Source organism: Myodes glareolus, chromosome 5 (assembly GCF_982192425.1).
Source record: "Myodes glareolus chromosome 5, mMyoGla1.1, whole genome shotgun sequence".
Classification (NCBI taxonomy): domain Eukaryota; kingdom Metazoa; phylum Chordata; class Mammalia; order Rodentia; family Cricetidae; genus Myodes; species Myodes glareolus.
Genome location: NC_142030.1, coordinates 84,385,871 through 84,412,649, shown reverse-complemented (window position 1 = coordinate 84,412,649; position 26,779 = coordinate 84,385,871). Strand labels below are relative to the sequence as shown.

Below are 26,779 nucleotides of genomic sequence, written 5' to 3'. Positions count from 1 at the left end.
ATGACTGGGAACGTTATAGCAGGCTCCATTGAAGAGGAGGTCAGAAACTTTATTGCAAATGCTGGTAACCATGATTAGGAGGGGCTTTAGGTGGGACTTTCTTACCTAGAACTAATTGCAAACTTATGGATCAAGAAACACTACCATGAAGCATTACATGAATAAATTGGAAAATCAAGAAGAAATTATTATCTATGTACCGCTACATAGAACTACAGAGTACAAGGAAGTATAAATAGACAAGTGAGTCTGAAGGAGAATGCTAGGATCAATGGGACAGTGCTTAATTTTGCTAAATTTAGAAAGGAAGAACAGCACATTGTCTCAAATTATCAAAACTCTGGAATGGAAATTCAGAGATCAACAGTTATAACTGTGTGCAGGAAACAATTCCAAAATATGGCTATATTTTGTTGTTAGTTATTTTCATTGGTTATAACTTTGTTATTCTTGGAAAATAAAATCTTAGATATATTATTTTTATTATAAATAACTCATACTGTTTGAAGAGTTTTATAATACTGAAGAATTTCTTGAAGGGTATTTACAACTGGGAACAGGGACTTGTGTCTGTGACCTCAACATTCTGAAGGCTAAGAAAGAAAGACCTTCACTGAGCTCAAGACCAACCCTGCCTACAAAAGTGAATTTCAGGGGAGCCTAGGCTACAAGTATGACAGCACCTTAAATAGGAGAATCATATTAGTGTGAGACATAGTTTCCTTTACTTTTACATAAAACCTTAAATAAAAACAACAGATATGATCAATGTCTTGTTAAGACACTAATACTAATATTAATTTTTCTAAAGTATGTGATATACAACATTACTAATAATTCTGGAAAACACACACACACACACACACACACCTTTTGATCAATTTAAAAAACAATTTTGTTAGCATTTTTACAACCATAATTTAGAGATAAAATTATGCAAGTAACAGTGATATAGATATGAATAATTTGCATTGGTATGGAATTTAAGGTCAATTTTATTATATGTATTTGTATTTCTGATCTTGATTAAGGTATTGTGATTGTGTAGATCATTTAAAAATATAATATATAATTAGGAACTATAGGTTGTTAATGGATAATTATCAATAATAGTCAATCTTGTAGTCAGGTTAGTTAGATTTTCTAGATATACAGAGATATATTTCAGTTAGATAGGCATTCTTCATATCTTTCAAAGAATTCAGAATATGACATTTAATGTTTTAATAACTTAGGGCTTTTCATGACATTGAGACACGTCTGCTCCTGGTAACAACAATCTACTTCAAGAGGAAGATGGGCACCGAAGAGGCTCCTTATGGAGTTTGATAGCCATTTGGGCACGAAACTGCTCTTGCCTGGACTGATGCATAGACTGGATACAAAGAACCTGCAGAAAGAGGACTACTAAACTTGTCTAAGGGTGAGATGGTCTTTCGGGGTTCCTGATTCATGAAAGAGTCTACGAGACATTCTGCAGGACACAGCAGATAGTGACTAAACTGCCTTTGAAATTTCCTGCTTCATGGAAATGTCTGCTGGAAACTATGGGCCTGAAGGCTAAAGATGGATGCCCCAATGGTACAAAATAACTTAGGGTGACTGTACAGGCAGCGAGATGTCTCTGTCATTTCTAGAGTTTGGAAGTTGCTTATTTCTTGTTTGCTTAGGTAATATTATATCCTTCTGGAGTCTTTGATTGAGTTAAAGAATGGCTAGTTATAGTTATAGTTTTCCTTAGTTATGATAAAAGATAAAGTAGATATAAATATTGTAAATATAATTCTTGCTTGATAACTGTTTTGTTGTATGTAATTTTACTATGTTAAAGTTAAAGCCTTTCTTTTTTGTTTAAACAGAAAAAGGGGAAATGATGGAGGAGAGTTAACTGTCTATGTGTTACTTTCATTGGTTAATAAAGAAACTGCCTTGGCCTTTTTGATAGGCCAGCCCTTAGGTGGGTGAAGTAGACAGAACAGAATTGTGGGAGAAAGAAAGCAGAGGCAGTCAGACGCCATAGCTCTCCTCCTCGAGATGGACCCTGGTTAGACTTGTCCCAGTAAGCCACAGTCAAGTGGCAACATGCATTAATAGAAATGGGTTGAATCAATATGTAAGAGCTAGTCAATAAGAGGTTATAACTAATTGGCCAGGTAGTGTAAGAGCTAGTCAATCAGAGGTTATAACTAATTGGCCAGGCAGTGTTTAAATGAATACAGTTTTCGTGTAATTATTTCGGGTAAAGCTAGACGGGTGACGGGTGGGGACCCAGCCCGCCGTTCCTTCTACATAACAGATTATGTTTATAACTAATTTTAGATCTTAATTTTTGTTTACCTATTTATTTTTTTATTTCTTTTAATCTTGATTTTGCATTCAGTAAGTGGATGTGAGCAACATAAGCCACTTGTCATCAGTATTGATATAAAATTTTCACATATTACTTCCATGTGAATTACACAGATTTATGAACCAGATTATTTTTATGTCTACTCAGACACAATTGGAAACACTATAACTAAAGGTAAAGGCAAGTATAAATTATCATGTTTAATCCTTGAAAGTAATTTTTTTAAACAGCAAAAAATGTAATAGGATATAAGAGAATATTGATTTACATGTTATGGATTACATTTGTGAGGAATGGACTTGCCTTCTTCTATACATTTGATGGTATTCTGGTGATTGTGAAGGCTACAGTATTAATTGAAAACAATTTGAACAATATCAACTTTTATGTGTGCTTTTAATTTGGATGCAGAGGTATCTTTTCCACAAAAGAAAAGAAGTACACACCTAAGAAACAAAAAAATTATTTATTCTTTTTGTTTGTTTGTTTGTTTTTATTAATTTATTTATTTGTTAATAAAAATTTCCACTTCTTCCCCTCCTCCCCATACCCTCCCATTCCCCCCACTCCATCTCCTCCTCCCTCTACAGTCCTAAGAGTAGTCAGGGTTTCCTGACCTGTGGGAAGTTCAAGTTCCCCCCCTCTCCCTCCAGGTCTAGGAAGGTGAGCATCCAAACAGATTAGGATCCCAGAAAGCCAGTACATGCAGACAAAACAAGACCCAGTGCCATTGTCAATGGCTTCTCAGTCAGCCCCCATGTCAGTCACATTTAGAGACTCCAGTTTGATCACATGCTCGTTCATTCCCAGTCCAGCTGGCCTTGGTGAACTCTCATTCGATCAGTCCCCTTGTATCAGAGGGTGAACGCCTCCCACACGGTCCTGATTTCCTTTTTCATGTTCTCTCTCCTTCTGCTCCTCATTTGGACCTTGGGGGCTCAGTCCAGTGCTCCAATGTGGGTCTACGTCTCTATCTCCATCTATCGTCAGATGAGGGTTCCCTCTAGTCCTCCCTTTCTTGCGCACGTTCTCCCTCCTTCTGCTTCTCATTTGGATCTAGAAAGTTAAGTCCAGTGTTCCAATGTGTGTCTCTGACTCTATCTCCATCCATCGCCAGATGAAGGTTCTATGGTGATATGCAAAATATTCATCAGTATAGTTATGGGCCAAGGCCAGTTCAGGCTCGCTCTTCTCTGCTGCCCAGGGAACAATCTGGGGACCTCTCCTTGGGCCTGGGAACCCCTCCAAAATCAAGATCCTTGCAAACCCTAAAATGGCTCCCTTAGTTGAGATATATACTTCCCTGCTCCCATATCCATCCTTCCTCCCACCATCCCATTCCCCCAAGCCATCCCAAATCCTCCCCCTCTCCCTTCTCTCTAACCATCTCCCCTTACTTCCACCCCTCCCACCCCCATGCACCCAAGTTTGCTTGGCAATCTTGTCTACTTCCAATATCCAAGAGGATAACTATATGATTTTCTTCATGTTCACCTTCTTATATAGCTTCTGTAGGATCACTAATTATAGGCTCAAAGACCTTTAACAATGGCTAGAATCCACTTATGAATGAGTACATACCATATTCCTCTTTTTGGGTCTGGGTTACCTCACTCAGTAAAGCATTTTCAATTTCCATCCATTTGTATGCAAAATTCAAGGTGTCATTGTTATTTTTACCGCTGAGTAAAACTCTAATGTGTATATATTCCACACCTTTTTAAACCATTCTTCTATTGAGGGGCACCTGGGTTGTTTCCATGTTCTGGCTATTACAAATAGTGCTGCTATGAACATAGTTGAACAAATGCTTTTGTAGTATGATAGGGCATCTCTTGGGTGTATTCCCAAGAGTGGAATTGCTGGGTCCTGAGGGAGGTTGACTCCCAGTTTCCCGAGAAACCGCCACACTGATTTCCACAGTGGCTGCACAAGTTTGCATTCCCACCAACAATGGATGAGTGTTCCCCTCATTCCACATCCTCTCCAGCATAAGATATCATTGGTGTTTTTGACTTTAGCTATTCTGACAAGTGTAAGATGGTATCTCAAAGTGGTTTTGATTTGCATTTCCCTGATCGCTAAGGAGGTTGAGCATGACCTTAAGTGTCTTCTGGCCATTCGAAGTTCATCTGTTGTGAATTCTCTGTTCAGTTCAGTACCCCATTTTTTAACTGGGTTAATTAGAGTTTTAGTGTTTAGTTTCTTGAGTTCTTTGTATATTTTGGAGATCAGACCTTTGTCTGATGAGGGGTTGCTGAAAATCTTCTCCCAGTCAGAAGGTATCCTTTCTGTCTTACTGACAGTGTCCTTTGCTTTACAGAAGCTTCTCAGTTTCAGGAGGTCCCATTTATTCATTGATTCTCTTATTGTCTGTGCTACTGGGGTTCTGTTTAGGAAGTGGCCTCCTGTGCCTATATCTTGTAGACTACTTCCCACTTTCTCTTCTATCAGGTTCAAAGTGGTCGGATTAGTATTGATGTCTTTAATCCATTTGGATCTGAGTTTTGTGCATGGTGATAGATATGGATCTACTTTCATTCTTCTACAGGTTGACATCCAGTAATGGCAGCACCATTTGTTAAAGATGCCTTCCTTCTTCCATTGTATACCTTTAGCTCCCTTGTCGAAAATTAGGTGTTCATAGGTTTGTGGGTTAGTATCCGGGTCTTCTATTCGATTCCATAGGTCGACTTCTCTGTTCTTATGCCAATACCAAGCTGTTTTCAATACTGTAGCTCTGTAATAGAGTTTGAAGTCAGGGATAGTAATGCCTCCAGAAGTTCCCTTATTGTATAAGATTGTTTTGGCTATCCTGGGCGTTTTTATTTTTCCATATAAAGTTGATTATTTGTCTCTCAAGGTCTGTGAAGAAGTTTGATAGGATTTTGATGGCGATTGCATTGAATCTATAGATTGCTTTTGGTAGAATTGCCATTTCTACTATGTTGATTCTCCCAATAAAAAGAGCAGGGGAGGTCTTTCCATTTTCTGGTATCCTCCTCAATTTCTCTTTTCAAAGACTTAAAGTTCTTGTCAAATAGGTCTTTCACTTCCTTGGTTAGAGTTACCCCAAGATATTTTATGCTATTTGTGGCTATCGTAAAAGGGGAAGTTTCTCTGATTTCCCTCTCTGCTTCTTTATCCTTTGTGTATAGGAGGGCCACTGATTTTTTGGAGTTGATCTTGTATCCTCCACATTACTAAAGGTGTTTATCAGCTGTAGGAGTTCTTTGGTAGAGTTCTTTTGGTAGAGTTTATGTACACTATCATATCGTCTGCAAATAACGAAAGTTTAACTTCATCCTTTCCAATTCTAATCCCCTTGATCCCCTTATGTTGTCTTATTGCTATTGCTAGAACTTCAAGCACTATATTGAAGAGGTATGGTGAGAGTGGTCAGCCTTTTCGTGTTCCTGATTTTAGTGGAATGACTATGAGTTTCTCTCCATTCAATTTGATGTTAGCTGTCGGCTTGCTGTATATTGCTTTTATTATATTTAGGTATGATCCTCATATACCAAAACTCTCCAACACCTTTTTCATAAATGGGTGTTGAATTTTGTCAAATGCTTCTCAGCATCCAATGAAATGATCATATGGTTTTTTTCTTTCAGTTTATTTATATGATGGATTACATTGATAGATTTGCGTATGTTGAACCATCCCTGCATCTCTGGGAAGAAGCCCACTTGATTATAATGGATAATTTTTCTAATGTGTTCTTGGATTCGGTTTGCCAGTATTTTTTTTCAAAGTTTATTAATATATAAGTGTTTCCATTTTTGCCCCTCCTCCCAACACCCTCCCACTCCCCCCACTCCCTCTCCTTTTCCCTCTCCATCCCTAAGAGCAGTCAGAGTTTCCTGCCCTGTGGGTAGTTCGAGTTCCTCCCCGCTCCCTCCAGGACCAGGAAGGTGAGTATCTAATCAGACTGGATCCCCAAAAATCCAGAATATGCAGAGGAAACAAGTCCCAGAGTCACTGTCAATGGCTTTTTAGAAAGACTTCGGGCCAGCCACATTCAGAGAATCCAGCCTCCTCCAGATAATCTGGTTTCGCTCCTTCAGTCCCAGTCAACTGGCCTTGGTGAACTCTCATTAGATCAGTCCCCTTGTATCAGTGGGTGATCGCTCCCCTTGCGGTTCTGATTTGCTTTTTCATGTTCTTCCTCCTTCTGCTCCTCCTTTGGACCTTGGGGGGCTCAGTCCGGTGCTCCAATGTGGGTCTCAGTCTGCATCGCCATCCATCGCCGGATGAAGGTTCCCTCTGATCTTGCCCTCCCTGCTCACGGTCTTCTACCTTCTGCTTCTCGGTTGGACCTAGGGAGTTAAGTCCAGTGTTCCAACGTGGGACCCCATCTCTATCTGCATCTATTGCCAGATGAAGGATCTATGGTGATAAGCAAAATATTCATCAGTATGGTTATGGGCCAAGGCCAGTTCAGGCACCCTCTCCTATGTCCAGAGAACAATCTGGAGATCTCTCCTTGGACCTGGGATCCCATTTACAGTCAAGTCTCTAGTAAACCCTAAACTGACTTCCATAGTTGAGATATATTCTTCCCTGAACCCATATCTATACTTCCTCCCTCCCCCCTCCCAGTCCCCCGAGCATTTCCCATTCCTCCCCTGCTCCCTTCTCTCTAACCACCTACCCTTCCAACTACCCTCCCAACCCCCCATGCACCCTTGGTTACCTGGAACTCTTGTCTATTTCCAATCTTCAGGAGGAAAACTACCTGAATTTTCTTCAGGTACACCTTCTTATTTAGCTTCTCTAGGATCACGAATAATAGGCTCAAAGTCCTTTAATTATGGCTAGAATCCACTTATGAATGAATACATACCGTGTTCCTCTTTTTGGGTCTGACTTACCTGACTCAGTAAAGAGTTTTCTTTTTCTTTTTTTTATTTTTCTTTTTATTTATTTATTTATTTAATTTTTACTGGGAACCCCTCAAGAATCAAGTCTCTTGCAAACCCTAGAATGGCTCTCTTAGTTGCGATATAAACTTCCCTGCTCCCATAACCATCCTTCCTCCCTCCCCCCTCCCATTCCCCCAGACCATCCCCAATTCTCGCCCTCTCCCCTCACCCTAACCATCTTCCCTTACTTCCATCCCCCCACCCCCTTGCACCCGACTTTGCTTGGCAATCTTGCCTAGTTCTATTATCCAGGAGGATAACTATATAAATTTTCTTTAGGTTCACCTTCTTATCTAGCTTCTCTAGGATCACTAATTATAGACCCAAAGACCTTTAACTATGGCTAGAATCCACTTATGAGTGAGTACATACCATATTCCTCTTTTTGGGTCTGGGTTACCTCACTCAGTAGAGCGTTTTCTATGTCCATCCATTTGCTTGCAAAATTCAAGATGTCATTGTTCTTTACCGCTGAGTAAAACTCTAATGTATATATGTTCCACACCTTCTTCAACCATTCTTCAATTGAGGGGCACCTAGGTTGTTTCCAGGTTCTGGCTATTACAAATAGTGCAGCTATGAACATAGTTGAACAAATACTTTTGTAGTATGATAGGGCATCTCTTGGGTATATTCCCAAGAGTGGAATTGCTGGGTCCTGAGGGAGGTTGACTCCCAGTTTCCTGAGAAACCGCCACACTGATTTCCACAGTGGCTGCACAAGTTTGCATTCCCACCAACAATGGATGAGTGTTCCCCTCATTCCACATCCTCTCCAGCATAAGATATCATTGGTGTTTTTGACTTTAGCTATTCTGACAGGTGTAAGATGGTATCTCAAAGTGGTTTTGATTTGCATTTCCCTGATCGCTAAAGAGGTTGAGCATGACCTTAAGTGTGTTTTGGCCATTCGAAGTTCATCTGTTGTGAATTCTCTGTTCAGATCAGTACCCCATTTTTTAATTGGGTTAATTAGAGTTTTAGTGTCTAGTTTCTTGAGTTCTATGTATATTCTGGAGATCAGACCTTTGTCTGATGAGGGATTGGTGAAAATCTTCTCCCAGTCAGAAGGCAGACTTTTTGTCTTACTAACAGTGTCCTTTGCTTTACAGAAGCTTCTCAGTTTCAGAAGGTCCCATTTATTTCTTGTTTCTCTTATTGTCTGTGCTACTGGGGTCCTACTTAGGAAGTGGCCTCCTGTGCCTATATCTTGTAGACTACTTCCCACTTTCTCTTCTATCAGGTTCAAAGTGGACAGATTGATGTTGATGTCTTTAATCCATTTGGACTTGAGTTTTGTGCATGGTGATAGATATGGATCTATTTTCATTCTTCGACAGGTTGACATCCAGTTATGCCAGCACCATTTGTTAAAGACGCTTTCCTTCTTCCATTGTATACCTTTAGCTCCCTTGTCGAAAATTAGGTGTTCATAGGTTTGTGGGTTAGTATCCGGGTCTTCTATTCGATTCCATAGGTCGACTTCTCTGTTCTTATGCCAATACCAAGCTGTTTTCAATACTGTAGCTCTATAATAGAGTTTGAAGTCAGGGATGGTAATGCCTCCAGAAATTCCTTTATTGTATAAGATTGTTTTGACTATCCTGGTTTTTTTTTGTTTTGCCATATAAACTTGATTATTGTTCTGTCAAGGTCTGTGAAGAAGTTTGATGGGATTTTGATGGGGATTGCATTGAATCTATAGATTGCTTTTGGCAGAATTGCCATTTTTACCATGTTGATTCTCCCAATCCAAGAGCAGGGGAGGTCTTTCCATTTTCTGGTATCTTCTTCAATTTCTTTCTTCAAAGACTTAAAGTTCTTGTCAAATAGGTCTTTCACTTCCTTGGTTAGAGTAACCCCAAGATATTTTATGCTAGTTGTGGCTCTCGTGAAAGGTGATGTTTCTCTGATTTCCCTCACTACTTCTTTATCCTTTGTGTATAGGAGGGCCACTGATTTTTTGGAGTTGATCTTGTATCCTGCCATGTTACTAAAGGTGTTTATCAACTGTAGGAGTTCTTTGGTAGAGTTTTTGAGGTACTTATGTATACTATCATATCGTCAGCAAATAACGAAAGTTTAACTTCATCCTTTCCAATTAGAATCTCCTTGATCCCCTTATGTTGTTCTATTGCTATTGCTAGAACTTCAAGCACTATATTGAAAAGGTATGGAGAGAGTGGACAGCCTTGTCGTGTTCCTGATTTTAGTGGAAAGGCTTTGAGTTTCTCTCCATTCAATTTGATGTTAGCTGTCGGCTTGCTGTATATTGCTTTTATTATATTTAGGTATGATCCTTGTATCCCCAGTCTCTCCAACACCTTTATCATAAATGGGTGTTGAATTTTGTCAAATGCTTTTTCAGCATCCAATGAAATGACCATATGGTTTTTTTCTTTCAGTTTATTTATATGATGGATTACATTGATAGATTTGCGGATGTTGAACCAGCCCTGCATCTCTGGGATGAAGCCTACTTGATCATAATGGATAATTTTTCTAATGTGTTCTTGGATTCGGTTTGCCAGTATTTTATTAAGAATTTTCACGTTTATATTCATGAGTGAGATTGGCCTGTAATTCTCCTTCTTGGTTGTGTCTTTGTGTGGTTTTGGTGTCAGAGTAACTGTAGCTTCATAAAAGGAGTTTGGCAATAACTCTTCTGTTTCTATATTGTGGAATACATTAAGGAGTAAAGGTATTAGCTCTTTCTGGAAGTTCTGGTAGATTTCTGCATTGAAACCATCTGGTCCTGGACTTTTTTTGTAGGGAGATTTTTGATAACAGCTTCTAATTCTTCGCAACTAACAGGTCTATTTAGATTGTTCACCTGGTTTTGGTTCAACTTTGGTATATGGTAGTTATCTAAAAAAAATGTCCATTTCTTTTACATTTTCCAACTTTGAGGAATATATACTTTCGTAGTAAGATCTAATGATTCTCTGAATTTCCTCTGTGTCTGTGGTTAAGTCCCCCTTTTCATTTCTGATCTTATTAATTTGTAAGTTCTCTCTCTGCCATTTGATTAGTTTGGATAGGGGTTTGTCAATCTTGTTCATTTTCTCCAAGAACCAGCTTTTTGTTTCATTTATTTTTTGGATTGTTTTCTCTGTTTCTATTTTGTTGATTTCAGCCCTCAGTTTGATTATTTCCAGTCTTCTACTCCTCCTGGGTGAATCAGCTTCTTTTTTTTCTAGAGCTTTAAGCTGTGCTGTTAAGTCTCCAATGTGTGCTTTCTCTGTTGTCTTTAATTGGGCACTTAGTGCTATGAACTTTCCTCTTAGCACTGCTTTCATAGTGTCCCATAGATTTGAGTATGTTGTGTCTTTATTTTTATTAAATTCAAGGAAGACTTTAATTTCTTTCTTTATTTCTTCCTTGACCCATGGTTGATTTATTAGTTGACTGTTCAACTTCCATGTGTTTGTTGGCTTCCTGGAGGTAGCATTGTTGTTGAATTCTACTTTGTTGATCAGAGAAGACACAGGTGGTTACTAATTTTTTTTTGTATCTGTGGAAGTTTGCTTTGTTACCGAGTATGTGGTCAATTTTTGAGATGGTTCCATGAGCTGCAGAGAAGAAGGTATATTCTTTCCTATTTAGGTCGAGTGTTCTATAGATGTCTGTTAAGTCCATGTGATTCAATACCTCCATTAATTCTCTTATTTTTCTGTTAGGTTTCTGTCTGATTGACCTGTCCATTGGTGAGAGAGGTGTTTTGAAGTCTCCTACTATTAGTGTGTGTGGTTTGATGACTGACTTGAGTTCTAGAAGTGTTTCTTTTACATATGTGGGTGCCTTTATATTAGGGGCATAGATATTCAGGATTGAGACTTCTTCCTGATGAATTGTTCCTGTTATGAGTATGAAATGTCCATCTCCATCTCTTCTGATTCATTTTAATTTTAAGTCGATTTTGTTAGATATTAGAATGGCCACACCCGCTTGTTTCTTAGGCCCATTTGCTTGGAAAACCTTTTCCCAACCCTTTACCTGAGTAGATGTTTGTCTTTGTGGTTGAGGCATGTTTCTTGTAAACAGCAGCGTGTTGGATCCTGTTTTTGTATCCAGTCTCTAAGTCTGTACGTTTTTATTGGTGAATTGAGTGCACTGATACTAAGTGATATTAATGACCAGTGGTTGTTGACTCCGGTCAATTTTTTTTCTTAGTGGGTAGTACAGTGTATGTGTTTTCCTTCTTTGAGTTGTGCTTGTGAAGGGTCACTAGATGTCTGGTTTATTGTAGGCAGTGTTGGGAATGTTGGATTCCTTGGGTTGTGATTTTCCTTCTAATATTTTCTGGAAGACTGGATTTGTAGCAACGTATTGTTTAAATTTGTTTTTATCCTGCAATATTTTGTTTTCTCCGTTGATAGTGAACAATAGCTTGGCTGGGTATAGTAGTTTGGGTTTGCATCCATGATCTCTTAGTTTCAGCAGTACCTCTATCCAGGACCTTCTGGCTTTCATGTTTTACATAGAGAAGTCTGGTGTAAGACTGATAGGTTTACCTTTATAAGTTACTTGACCTTTTTCCTTCACAGCTCTTAATATCCTTTCTTTAATGTTAATGTTTTGTGCTTTGATTATTATATGGTGAGGGGATGTTTTTTTCTGATCAAGTCTATTCGGTGTTCTGTATGCTTCTTGGACCTTCATAGGAATTTTGTTCTTTAGGTTGGGAAAGTTTTCTTCTATAATTTTGTTGAATATATTTTCTGGACCTTTGATCTGCAATTCCTCTCCTTCTTCTACCCCTATTATTCTTAGATTTGGTTTTTTTTTTATGTCCCAGATTTCCTGAATGTTTTGTGATGAGAATTTGTTGGATTTGCTGTTTTCTTTGGTCAGAGCGTTTATTTTCTCTATGGTGTCTTCATAATCTGAGATTCGTTCTTTTATCTCTTGTATCCTATTGGTTATGCTTGTTCCTGAAGTCTCTGTTTGTTTACCTAGCTTTTCCATATCCAGCCGGCCCTTGGTTTGTGTTTTCTTCATTGCCTCCATTTTAGTTTTCAATTCTTGAACTGATTCCATTACCTGTTTGATTGTTTTTTCTTGGTTTCCCAGGGTATCATTTACGAATTTACTCATTTCTTCAAACTTTTTGTTATATTTCTCTTCTATTTCTTTACTCATTTCTTCAATCTTTTTGTTATATTTCTCTTCTATTTCTTTAAGTGAGTTATTCATACCCTGTTTAAGAGACTCTATTGCTTTCATAATGACACTGTTTTCCACTTCTTTCAGAATAGGGCGTTCAAGTCCTTCTGTCGTAAGATCGCTGGGATCTGGTGTTTTCATGTTGTTTTTCAGATTGTTGGAGGAATTCTTGCCTTGGCACCTGCCCATCTCTTCCTTCAGATGCTCTCCAATGGCTCCTCCCTCCACTGGGTCTTCTGCTACAGGATTAGTGCCCCTTGCTGGCCAGGAATCACTTTGCCTGCATTCCTACCTTGCTGCAGGCAAGCTATTAAAACAAAAGGAACTCCCTCCCATTTGCACTCACTGCCCCATCCCGGCAGTGCCCACCCAGGCTAAGTTGGAGGATTTTATGCCCTGAAAAAGGGAGAGAGGAAGGGAAGGGGTTCCAGGCTGAAAACAGTGATGGGGTAGGGAAAGAGAGGGTGTAGGTGGTGGAAGCCACCCCTTCGGAATACCCAGGGAGATAGGGATGGCGGAAAGATAGTGTGTTCCCTTACTGGGCTTGTGTGGCGGGTCAGGCACGCACTTACCCCTCCATTGTATCTCCTCTAGATTTAAAAATATTATGGCTAAAATTTATCTGCAATAATTGTAAACAATCACTGGAATAACCTGTTGTAAATAACAGGACTCAGAAAATATAAAAAACAAATATCAAAGGAAAATTACTTCAAATACACTAAAGATGATAGTTAAGTTTTAACTATTAGTAGTTTAATTGCAAAATATGTATAATCAGTAAACTTGACTATCCATCATCCTCATGACATATACTTTTAATTTTAATAAATATTTTCAAGACAAGACACATCCTGAAATATTTTCATGCTTAATTTTGCTGAAGACATCTAGATACACTTACAAGTTTCTGCATATAACCATGTTATTTTGTTCTGGCTGGCAGATTGTGGCTCGGGGATGGAGTACCTACCCACAGCAAGGTTTGCTAATGACAAACCTGCAGACAAAGCTTCCTGGCCATGGCAAAGCAGCCTGCAAGTGGATGGTATCCACCTCTGTGGTGCATCCCTGATTGGCTCCCAGTGGCTCCTGACCTCTGCTCACTGCTTTGATACGTGAGTCCTCAGGTTGCTCTCTTGAATTCCCAAGCATCTCTGCTTTTCACATTCATATCCCATAATTCTTATCTCTTCTTCATCCTTTCCATGGCTCTCTTAGCCCCTTGTTGTCAGGAGAAGAAAAGAAAATCAGTTCCTGAAGAAGAGGGCAAAGAATAGATTGCTTTCAGTTCTAACTGAATGTATCTTTTGTAGTAATCTCAGTTTTAACTAGAAACAAGTCAACAGTGAAAAATCAAGTATGCTCACCAGTTTTCCTGAAATAGATTGAAGTTTTCTTTTAGTGCCTTTAATTATTATCCCAACTTAAACTAACGTCTGATATTCTACATGAATATCATGGGCTATATGCTTTTATTCTTTGTACACTGTTAAAGATTTGTCATATGTCACTGTAAGAGAGAAAGAGGAGATATAATAACCCTAGTAAAATTCAAATAAAATGGAGAAAATATTCTGAATAAAATGTCCAATGGAAAAGAAGTCATTAAAGAAATATAACACATGGCTACAAATTTATCTATTTTTCTGAGCCTCCATCTTTTTCACTCTTTTTTTTTTGTCTATGTCTTCCTCTCTATGGACTTATGAATAAAAATATCTGACTGTGATTGATTATGGGTATGTATGGGTTTGTATATACAGGAATATATGTAGACAATTATATCTAGTATTTTTATTTTATCAAATAATATATTTTATATATTATTTATATAAAATAACAGTAATATGTTGTTTCCTTTAAAATGATTATTCATTCTCAAAGAGGGTAACTGAACCTTTTAATGGAATGTTTCTTGTCAACTAGAAAGCAAATTATCAGGATGGAAAAGTCTAAAAACAAGATAGTGGAAAAGTCCAAATCAACTATGACCTTAAAGAATTTGCCCCCACATTTAAGTCCAATTGCTCATCCAGAATCCTGGGCAACTTTAGACCAGAAATAAAGACACTGTGTTTGTTTCTTTTAATTTGTGATCAGATACAAAAACCCCAAACTGTGGACAGTCAGTTTTGGGACAACCCTAAGCCATCCACTGACGACAAAAAAGATAGCATCCATTATTATTCATGAGAACTACGCAGCTCACAAGCATGATGATGATATTGCTGTGGTCATGCTCTCCAGCCCTGTCCTGTTTTCTGAAAACCTTCGCAGAGTCTGTCTCCCCGATGCTACCTTTCAAGTCTTGCCAAAGAGTAAAATGTTTGTCACTGGATGGGGAGCTTTGAAAGCAAATGGTGAGTATATCAGGAAAAACAAGGATTCAACAATGCAAACCTAAGCTGCTTCTGCATGGAAATTCCTAATCAAATACAAAAATATAAAGTATAAATCAAGATAATCCCATGACTGTCACAGCAAAAAAACTATGAAAACTTTAGCTATAAACAGTATTCATGTACTTACATTTGATATAGTGAGTTAAGATATCAATATATAGACAGTCATTTTATAGACTATATTTTCATACTCTTAGAACTTTCTTTTCAAAGCTTATCAGAGCAGATTCACTCAAATATCCTTCTTTCTGCCTGCATATTTTATGTGTAGGAAGTCGGTTATGTCTGTCTGACTCATACAATTTGCAAGCACTAATCATAATAATCCTAGAGGGCCATAGTGCTAAACAGAAAGGGCCTTGGCAAGGATTCCAAATAGCTGTTTCTGCCTGACATTAAATATTAAATGGGAGCCTCAGATCTGTGTATCTCTGAAACTGGTAACAATATCAAGTTGAGACATATGACATTTTGTTCCACTAAATAATACTCAAACAATAGCAAGCACAGACTTTTAGATGTAGGCATGAGTTTTGGGTTCCTATGCTGCTGCTTCTCCTTTTTCTCCTCCTCCTTCTCCTCTTCTTCTCCTTCTTCTTCCTCCTCTTCTTTATTCTTCTCTTCCTTCATTTTTTATTGAAAATGGATTCTTTTGTCATATAATACATCCCAACCTTAGTTTGCCTCCCTCTACTCCTCCTAGATTTTGCCCCAATTCCCTATCTCCAGATTCACTACTCCTCTGTTTTCCTTTAGGAAAGAGCAAACCTCCAAGAGACAACAGCCAGGTTTCTTGCTAACCCCATAATGGCTCCCTCTTTCAATATGTCTCTTTTCTTCCCTCTGGAGGGTTACCTTGTCAGCCTAGATATAGGCGGGAGGGCCTTGGTCCTGCCTCAAGTGATGTAACCGACTTTGTTGACTCTTATGAGAGGCCTCACCTCTCTGAGGAGTGGATAGTGGGTGGCATGGGGGAAGCTGGGGAGAGTAGGAAGAGAGGAGGGAAAGGGAACTGGGATTGATATGTTTAATAAAAAAGATTGTTTTAAAAACAATTTTTAAGAAACTTAAAAAAAGAGAGGAGACAACAGCCAATCAGGACAAAACAAGACAAAATAAGACAAGACAAAAGCCCTCATATAGAAGCTGGACAAGGCAACCCAACAGAATGAAAAGAGTTCCAAGAGCAAGCAAAAGATTCAGAGACACACCTGCTCCCACTGTTAGGAGTCCCACAAAAACACCAAGATAACAGCCATAGTATATATTTAAAGACTACTAAGTTCCCAATTTCTTAATTATGCCAATTCTTCTTTTATAAAAAGAACAAGAATTTCTATGAATGGCATTTTTAACTGAAGCTGTAAATGGAAACGTGAAAATATAATAGATTAAAACAATATTACATTCAAGTAAATGGCAATTTTGCATTACAGTCAATGCAAACAAATTAAGTAATGCAGTTAGTGAAAAAAGCAAGATGGGTGTGCTGTCTTTCTATTTGTACTGATGTTTGCTTTAAACAGTAAGCCACACCAATTTCTTTGTACACATCATCCTTCTCATGAAGCAATTGGATCCCATAAAATGAAACTTGATTCTTGATAATGCTAGTCTTTCTAAATGATTTATAAATTGAAATTATCTAGTTTCTCATCCATTTATTGTTTCCCTATTTAGGTCCCTTTCCCAATTCTCTCCAAGAGGTTGAAACAGAGATCATAAGTGATGATGTATGTAACCAAGTGAATGTGTATGGTGGAGCTATATCATCAGGAATATGTGATGGATTCTTGACAGGGAAACTGAACGCCTGTGAGGTAAGTATACTCTAACCCACAAAAACTGCCTCTACTCAATAAGGATGAAATAATTGATCACAGAGTGATGTCATTTAGCACAGTTCCATGAAATTAGCTTGTGGAGGAGAGAGGTGTGAAGAGGGACTGGAGAACAAGACATATAGCTCCTCATGAAACATCATATTGAACAGAACTATCTAAGCAAGGTTTTCAGTTGAAAATCAGAACTCTTGGTAGAGGTCAGTGATGTAGCCAGAAAGCAGAAAACAGGCATGAAGCCACAGAATCAAGGGTCAGTCAACTAAACTTTGAATATCTCATTCCTATTAACTTCAAGCCACAGTGAGACAAGATCTGCTAACCTTTGTAATTAAATAGTGTATGCCCAAATAGAATTACAGTATTGGGAAAAGTAATTACCTGTAGTCATTCCTTTAAATGTAGTATATCACAGATCATTTTTCAAATTATAGAAATAGCATTTTCTCCATACTTACAACACATTTTTTTGCAAGCACTAAGCATTTACGCACATTATCAATTCCAAATATGGCTACTTAAAGATCTAAAAATAACTAATGAATTAAAGATATGACTGCGCACAAGAACTTAGTGATTTCTTGAAGAATGAATATTGGCTCTGATAACTTGGCAAATGTGTGATATTTGTTGTATGCATGCATGTTTATTGACATGACATTGGTTGTCATACAATGATAATGAATATGCATTCATTTATTTATTCAGCTATTTGTGAATCACAAGTTACTACAGACATTGCTGGAGGAAACTGAAATTTAAGACACACACAATGAGTTTACAATTTCATTAGGGCATGGGTTACTAAAACAAAGGAAGAAAGTCGGGGTTTAGCTACACATTCTAGAACAAAAGGTATCTTTCCAATTTGCCCCTGAGAAGGAGAAGCAAGATGCGTATTCAACATATAATGGAATCACACGATTCAGAAACTAAACATGATCTACACAGGAGCTGACATTCTCGCCTCACTGACTTATACTTCCTTATTTCTTTTTTTAAAAATTTATTAATTTATTTATTTATAAGAATTTCCACTTCCTCTCCTCCTCCCAATACCCTCCCATTCCCCCCACTCCCTCTCCTTCCTCTCCAGTCCTAAGAGCAGTCAGGGTTTCCAGCCCTGTGGGAAGTTCAAGTTCCTCGCTCCTCCCTCCAGGACTAGGAAGGTGAGCATCCAAACAGACTAGGATCCCAAAAAGTCAGTACATGCAGACGAAACACGTGCCAGTGCCATTATCAATGGCTTCTCAGACAGTCCCCATGTCAGCTACATTCAGAGACTCCGATTTGATCACATGCTCGTTCAGTCCCAGTCCAGCTGGCCTTGGTGAGCTCTCATTCGATCAGTCCCCTTGTATTAGTGGGTGAATGCACCCCTCGCAGTCCTGACTTTCTTTTTCATGTTCTCCCTCCTTCTGCTCCTCATTTGGACCTTGGGAGCTCAGTACAGTGCTCCAATGTGGGTCTCTGTCTCTATCTCCATCCATCGTCGAAGGAGGGTTCCCTCTGATCCCGCCTTCCTTGCTCACGTTCTACCTCCTTCTGCCTCTCATTTGAACCTAGGGAGTTAAGTCCAGTGTTCCAATATGTGTCTCTGTCTCTATCTCCATCCATCACCAGATGAAGGTTCTATGGTGATATGCAAAATATTCATCAGTATAGTTATGGGCCAAGGCCAGTTCAGGCACCCTCTCCTCTGCTGTCCAGGGAACAATCTGGGGACCTCTCCTTGGGCGTGGAAACTCCTCCAGAATCAAATCTCTTGCGAACCCTAAAATGGCTTGCTTAGTTGAGATATATATTTCCCTGCTCCCATATCCATCCTTCCTCCCTCCCCCCATCCCATTCCCTAAAGCCATCCCCAATCCTCCCCTACTCCCTTCTCTCTAACCATCTCCCCTTACTCCCCCCCCCCCCGCCCCGCCCATGCACCCAAGATTACCAGGCAATCTTCCAATATCCAGGAAGATAGCTATATGATTTTCTTCAGGTTCACCTTCTTATTTTGCTTCTCTAGGATCACAAATTATAGGCTCAAAGACCTTTAATTATGGTTAGAATCCACATATGAGTGAGTACATACCATATTCCTCTTTTTGGGTCTGGGTTACCTAACTCAGTAAAGAGTTTTCTATTTCCATTCATTTGCATGCAAAATTCAAGATGTTATTGTTTTTTACCGCTGAGTAAAACTCTCATGTGTATATGTTCCACACCTTTTTTAACCATTCTTCTATTGAGGGGCACCTGGGTTGTTTCCATGTTCTGGCTATTACATATAGTGCAGCTATGAACATAGTTGAACAAAGGCTTTTATAGTATGATAGGGCATCTCTTGGGTATATTCCCAAGAGTGGAATTGCTGGATCCTGAGGGAGGTTGACTCCCAGTTTCCTGAGAAACCACCACACTGATTTCCACAGTGGCTGCACAAGTTTGCATTCCCACCAACAATGGATGAGTGTTCCCCTCCCTCCACATCCTTTCCAGCATAGGATATCATTGGTGTTTTTGAGTTTATCTATTCTGACAGGTGTAAGATGGTTTCTCAAAGTTGTTTTGATTTGCGTTTCCCTGATTGCTAAGGAGGTTGAGTATGGCCTTAAGTGTCTTTTGGCCATTCGAAGTTCATCTATTGTGAATTCTCTGTTCAGATCAGTACCCCATTTTTTAATTGGGTTGATTAGAGTTTTAGTATCTAGCTTCTTGAGGTCGTTGTATATTTTGGAGATCAGACCTTTGTCTGATGAAGGGTTGGTGAAGATCTTCTCCCAGTCAGAAGGTAGCCTTTTTGTCTTAGTGACCGTGTTCTTTGCTATACAGAAGCTTCTCAGTTTCAGGAGGTCCCATTTATTCATTGATTCTCTTATTGTCTGTGCTACTGGGGTTCGGTTTAGGAAGTGGTCTCCTGTGCCTATGTCTTGTAGACTACTTCCCACTTTCTCTTCTATCAGGTTCAAAGTAGTCAGATTAATGTTGATGCCTTTAATCCATTTGAACTAGAGTTTTGTGCATGGTGATAGATATGGATCTACTTTCATTTTTCTACAGGTTGACATCCAGTTATGCCAGCACCATTTGTTAAAGATGCTTTCCTTCTTCCATTGTATACCTTTAGCTCCCTTGTCGAAAATTAGGTGTTCATAGGTTTGTGGGTTAATATCCACGTCTTCTATTTGATTTCATAGGTCAACTTCTCTATTCTCATGCCAATACCAAGCTGTTTTCAATACTGTAGCTCTGTAATAGAGTTTGAAGTCAGGGATGGTAATGCCTCCAGAAGTTCCTTTATTGTATAAGATTGTTTTGGCTATCCTGGTTTTTTTTTTGTTTTGCCATATAAACTTGATTATTGTTCTGTCAAGGTCTGTGAAGAAATTTGATGGAGTTTTGATGGGGATTTCATTGAATCTATAGATTGCTTTTGGTAGAATTGCCATTTCTACTACGTTGATTCTCCCAATCCAAGAGCAAGGGAGATCTTTCCATTTTCTGGTATCCTCCTCAATTTCTTTCTTCAAAGACTTAAAGTTCTTGTCAAATAGGTCTTTCACTTCCTTGGTTAGAGTTACCCCAAGATATTTTATGCTATTTGTGGCTATCGTAAAAGGGGAAGTTTCTCTGATTTCCCTCTCTGCTTCTTTATCCTTTCTGTATAGGAGGGCAACCGATTTTTTGGAGTTGATCTTGTATCCTCCACATTACTAAAGGTGTTTATCAGCTGTAGGAGTTCTTTGGTAGAGTTCTTTTAGTAGAGTTTATGTACACTATCATATCGTCTGCAAATAACGAAAGTTTAACTTCATCCTTTCCAATTAGAATCTCCTTGATCCCCTTATGTTGTCTTATTGCTATTGCTAGAACTTCAAGCACTATATTGAAGAGGTATGGAGAGAGTGGACAGCCTTGTCGTGTTCCTGATTTTAGTTGAATGGCTTTGAGTTTCTCTCCATTCAATTTGATGTTAGCTGTCGGCTTGCTGTAAATAGCTTTTATTATATTCAGGTATGATCCATGTAAACCCAATCTCTTCAATATCCTTATCATAAAGGGGTGTTGAATTTTGTCAAATGCTTTTTCAGCATCCAATGAAATGATCATATGGTTTTTTTCTTTCAGTTTATTTATATGATGGATTACATTGATAGATTTGCGGATGTTGAACCAGCCCTGCATCTCATGGATTAAGCCTACTTGATCATAATGGATAATTTTTCTAATGTGTTCTTGGATTCAGTTTGCCAGTATTTTATTGAGAATTTTGCGTCAATGTTCATGAGTGAGATTGGCCTGTAATTGTCTTTCTTGGCTGTGTCTTTGTGTGGTTTTGGTATCCGAGTAACTGTAGCTTCATAAAAGGAGTTTGGCAATGACTCTTCTGTTTCTATATTGTGAAATACATTAAGGAGTAAAGGTATTAGCTCTTTCTGGAAGTTCTGGTAGATTTCTGCATTGAAACCATCTGGTCCTGGGCTTTTTTTTGTAGGGAGATTTTTGATAACAGCTTCTAGTTCTTCGCAACTAACAGGTCTTTTTAGATTGTTCACCTGTTCTTGGTTCAACTTTGGTATATGGTAGTTATCTAAAAAAATGTCCATTTCTTTTACATTTTCCAACTTTGAGGATTATAAACTTTCATAGTAAGATCTACTGATTCTCTGAATTTCCTCTGTGTCTGTGGTTAAGTCCCCCTTTTCATTTTTGATCTTATTAATTTGAACATTCTCTTTCTGCCGTTTGATTAGTTTGGATAGGGGTTTGTCGATAGTGAACGATACTTGGCTGGGTATAGTAGTTTGGGCTTGCATCCCTGGTCTCTTAGTTTCTGCAGTACCTCTATCCAAGACCTTCTGGATTTCATATTTTTCATAGAGAAGTTTGGTGTAAGACTGATAGGTTTACCTTTATAAGTTACTTGACCTTTTTCCTTTGCAGCTCTTAATATTCTTTCTTTAATCTGAATGTTTTGTGTTTTGATTATTATATGGCGAGGGGATTTTTTTTTGATCCAGTCTATTCGGTGTTCTGTATGCTTCTTGAACCTTTATAGGAATATTGTTCTTTAGGTTGGGGAAGTTTTCTTCTACAATTTTGTTGAAAATATTTTCTTGGCCTTTGATCTGCAATTCTTCTCCTTCTTCTACCCCTATTAGTCTTAGATTTGTTTTTTTTTTATTGTGTCCCACATTTCCTGAATGTTTTGTGATGAAAATTTGTTGGATTTGCTGCTTTCTTTGGTCAGAGTGTTTATTTTTTTCTATGGTGTCTTCAAAGTCTGAGATTCGTTATTCTATCTCTTGTATTCTATTGGTTATTCTTGTTTCTGAAGTCTCTGTTCGTTTACCTAGATTTTCCATAGCCAGCCAGCCCTTGGTTTGTGTTTTCTTCATTGCCTCCATTTTAGTTTTCAAATCTTGAACTGATTCCATTACCTGTTTGATTGTTTTTTCTTGGTTTCCCATAATTTCTTTTACAGATTTACTCATTTCTTCAAACTTTTTGTTATAATTCTCTTCCATTTCTTTACTCATTTCTTCAATCTTTTTGTTATACTTATCTTCCATTTCTTTACGGCACATTTTCACCTCCTGTTTAAATTCTTCCATTATTTTCATAAAGATCTGCTTTGAGTTGATTTCTTCTATTTCTTCTGGAGTAGGGTGTTCAATTCTTCTAGTTTCATGATCCCTGGAATCTGATGATGTCATGTTGCCTTTCAGGTTGTTGGAGGAATTCTTGCATTGGCGCCTGCCCATCTCTTCCTCCCTGGATGGAACTCCTCAGCATCCTCTGGATAGAACTCCTCAGCACTGAAATAGGGACAGCTGGTATTCCAAGGACACAGGAGACAAAAGTGCGACAGTGGGGGCAGGGAAGAGTCCTGTGGAACACCAAAGACCCTGCCATAGAACCTGAGGAGAGGGGCTGTGCTCTCTTCCGGGACAGTCCTTCCCGGATAGCCCGGACTCACCCCTCTGTTTGAAACTCCTCAGCCCTGAAATAGGGACAGCTGGTATTCCAAGGACACAGGAGACAAAAGGGGTGAATATGTCTTATAACCATTGGTTATTAAAAAGCTACTTTGAGCAGAATAAAGTTAGGTGGAAAATCTAAACTGAATGCAGGGAGAAAGAAGGCAGAGTCAGTCAAATACTATGTAGTTACCCAAGAATAAAGATGTGAGGTAACAAACCAGGAGCTTTGTGGTAAAATATGAAACAATGGAAATGGGTTAATTTAGGATGTAAGTGTTAGTTAAAAAAATCATGAACTAACAGGTCAAAGAGTATGCAATTAATATTAATCCTCAGAGTGGTTATTTTATAAGCAACTTTGGGAACAGGAAGGCAGAGAAAACCCAATCCAGCAAACCATAATATTTGAAGCAACAAAAAGGTGCAAAATGCACATTAAACAATTTAGAGAATATGCACAATTGTTGTTTCTTTTTACTTAAATTTAAAATTTCTATATGTATACATTGCTTATTCTAGATGAATATAGTCTTACTTTTAAGGAAGTTAATTTGTATGAAATTTGAATGGTAGATAAGTTTAGGTCTGTTTTCTATCTCATGTCTTCTTGTTTAATCTTGTATTTAAATTCAGATACAAGATTAAAAGTAAAAAATTTGATAATCAGAGATCAATTCTCTGGCATATACAAAATGCCAGAATATACAATATTTTAAATTGAAATCAAGCATTTTATGTCATTGAGAAGGACATAATTTTATCATTAGGTTTCTGTTTTCTTGATATTAAATTTCAAGACACTAAACTGTGGCAACATAATAAAAGTATTTAAAGGAAGCCACTATTATATGCAAACATTAGCAAGGAGCTAAATAGTCAAAATAAAGACTTTCTGGAAGCAGTGTCAAACTCATTAATTAAATTCAAGCTTCCAGTGTTTCTTAAAGTATTGTCTGAAATTTTTTGAATGCAGTGTCTTTATGAAATAACTAGGAATGATTTTTTAAACAGTAGTAACACATACAGAATTACTACAGAGGTAACAGGATTTCTTTTCACTGTGTACATTTATTGAAGAAATATAAAGAGGCAAAGTGGTTTCATTTTGGTGGTTTATACAAAAACGTGGTAATATTTTTCACTGTCTTATTAAAAGACAGTTCCGTTTGAAAGAAATCATAATTTGACTAAAATGGACAAATCACTCATTTAAATCACTGTGTATTTGAAACTTATACAGTTTGTGAAAGTGGAATCCCAGAAAGAACTGTGTGAACTGCTAAGGGCAGGAAGCAATCAATAGTCCTATTTTAACTGGAATGCCATGAACTATAATAGTTAAAATATAATTATATAATATAATGATTATAATAATTACAAATATGGTAAGATTGCATTTGTGGCATTCCTCTATTGGTGGTAATGAACAACTTCCTAGTTGTTGACCAAGGTTTTCTGTCCCATCCAGTCTTTGTCCTGCCCAATTTCCACTGTTGTAAAGTCTCAAGGAATCACACAGAGATCTATATTAATTATAAATGGATTGGCCCATTAGCTCAGACTTCTCATTAACTCTTATAACTTATATTAGCTTATTATACTTGTCTATGTTAGCCATGTCAACAGACAAAAAAGGCAGAAATCTAAATGGGTTCCATCCCAGGCAGAGCAATCTAGGCCACTAAAGACTGCCAAGAGTGGGAGAATTAGCTTTTCTCTGGACTGAACTTCCTAATGGCTATTCCAACCAAAATGGTCAGCCCTTTCATTTTTTCTTTTGACTAGTTTTAGCAAATATTACAGGTACTATATTGATTAATGGTGGTGACTGATGGCATCCTTATCTCAGAATGTCAAAAAATAATTCATTTTCCCTCATTCAGTTTAATGTTGTTTCTTGGTTTTGTATGGCTATCATTTTATTGAGATCTGAGTCTCATGTTCCTATTTTTTTAAAGGTTTGTTAGCAGGAAGAAAGTTAACCATTCTATTCAGATTTCTGTCAGACATACTTCCACTTTCATTTCAAGTTTCACTTTGGTTTTCTTCTAGATTTCTCTTTATTGAGTTTTATTTCCAGATCCAAAATTGTATTATTTATTTCATACAACTTCTGATTTGTGTTTTCTTGGTTTTTAGTCCATGGTTTAGTCATACCCTCTCTGAGTTCCTGAAACATATTCGTACATGTTACTTCTTAAAAGTTTATTTCTTCCACATCTCTCCCTACCCCCTTGTTTCTGTGTGAGTGTGTTTCTCTGTGTGTTTTATTTACGTGCACATGTGTTCCTGTGAAAGGCATGAGATCATGTGGAGCAGGAAGGACATTAGTTTTGAGCCTCCTGATGTGTGTACCATGAAAATAAAAATTCTATTCCTCTGAAAGAGTGGTACATGATACTGAACCCTCTCCAGCTCCAAAAATGGTTAATTTGAGTTCATTGTTTTTGTGCCATTTAATTTATTTTCTCAATGAACATTATTATTGGAGTACTAATTTTAGAGAAGACATATCATATTGTGTTTTCATGTCATTTTTAGTTTTGCCATGGAACTAGAGCAAGAAGGTCATCCTAGGACCCTGTCTGGCTTGAACTTGTGCACAATGCTAAAAATCTCTGTGAATTCTTATTTGTATCAATCATACTGTGTTTGGAGGACACTGTTTCCTTGGCATCATCATTCCCCTCTGGGCCTTGCACTCTTTTCACCTCCTCTTCTGCATAGCTCACTGAACCTTGAGAGGAGTGGATTGATGAAGATATCCCATTGAGTACTTCATGTTTCCAGATTTCTCAGACTCTGAAAATTGTCTAGTTGTGGACCTCCATTTTACTTCCCATCTACTGCCAGAGGCTGAGCAAAGAACTCAACTATAGTCAGAACAAAATGTCCTAAAGAGTCATTTCAGTGCTGAGAAAGGGAAGTGAATATAGGTTCCCACTTTTAACTAAGAAACTATCTATAATTGATATTTGCCTGTAAAAAACAAATGGTTTCTCAATTATATTTTCTTGGGCATATTAACTGAAGAGACTCACAGACCACAGGGTGTTCCCCTCTGAAATCAGTATTAGTCACAGCCCACACTAAAACACCAGTTTCCCAAACAAAGAGATTTAAGATTTAAGAATATGAATTGGGCAGAAACAGAAACAAATAGCTTTGCAGGTGTTAATTTTAAGAGGGACAAAGGGCCAGTCTGTGTTAGAATGGTCTAAGATGGGTTGTTAAGTTCTGATTGGACACATTAATTGGGGTAGCCAAATAGGAATTTTTGATTGCTGGACCTTGATGTTTTGATAGTTGTATCTTTCTGATCAACTTCAGGAAGGAGTCAGGCATAACAAAGTGACCAAATAGATCATGGTTACTATTATTAGGAATGCAACCTAAAGGTTCAGCAAAGGAGATGGAATGGGAGGGCAAGACCTGTTGATGCCAGGTTTGCCACAGTTGAGCCTGCTGGAGTTCATCATCATTAACCACACTTATAGGTAGGCCCCTTGCTCAGAATTATATTGCCAACACAAAACAAACTCAATGATATTTATATAGATTTTAATCTCAGATTTCTTTTTTGGAGGCATACTGCCCTTTTGCTTTTATAGTGATTTCCAAAGTTGTGTTTTTATTGTTTTTGCTCGTGTATATGTATTGGTTTCTTATGTTTTCCTTTTCTATCTCTTTCTTCTGCTTGTTTTGTTTGCTAGTTTTTTTCTTTTGTCCTGTTTCATTGCTTTGCCAAAAGAAAGAAAATGACAAGTATATCCAACCAGAGGGGTAAGTGTGTGCCTGCCCAACCAGCCAGACTCCCAGGGAAGGGGGTACAAGCACCCTCCAGTTCCTTAAACTTTCTGGCCATTCAGCCGGGCTTCTCCCTTGCTACTGGCTTTCTCTACTTACTCCATCCCAGCTTGCCCCAAAGCATCCCTTTCCATCTGTGGGGTCCTAGGATCCTTCAGCTCAGCCTGATTCAGGGCTGAGTGTCTGGGGACACAGTGGTGAATGCAAGGCTCCAGGGATTTCTTTGCTCTACCGAGCCAGCATCTACCAAGACCGCCCTTCTGTCTGCGAGGTCCTTGGCCAGCAAGTGACCCTGATCCAGTAG

The 26,779-nt window shown here is 38.2% G+C and overlaps 1 protein-coding gene across 1 annotated transcript; it reads left to right on the top strand.

The window, feature by feature from the left end:
- LOC148122127 (transmembrane protease serine 11G-like) lies at positions 1-26,779 on the top strand. The gene is made up of 5 exons (XM_087906649.1): positions 1-64; positions 13,391-13,562; positions 14,548-14,807; positions 16,530-16,669; positions 26,624-26,779. Exons 1-5 carry the CDS (start codon positions 1-3, stop codon positions 26,777-26,779), a joined length of 792 nt encoding a protein of 263 aa, XP_087762775.1.

What these genes read in the sequence shown, in the direction of transcription:
- LOC148122127 (XM_087906649.1), top strand. Translation starts at nt 1, where the DNA reads ATGACTGGGAACGTTATAGCAGGCTCCATTGAAGAGGAGGTCAGAAAC. An exon ending in AAACTTTATTGCAAATGCTG is followed by an intron (nt 65 to 13,390) that starts GTAACCATGATT and finishes TCTGGCTGGCAG; the next exon opens with ATTGTGGCTCGGGGATGGAG. An exon ending in GGAAACTGAACGCCTGTGAG is followed by an intron (nt 16,670 to 26,623) that starts GTAAGTATACTC and finishes GTGGGGTCCTAG; the next exon opens with GATCCTTCAGCTCAGCCTGA.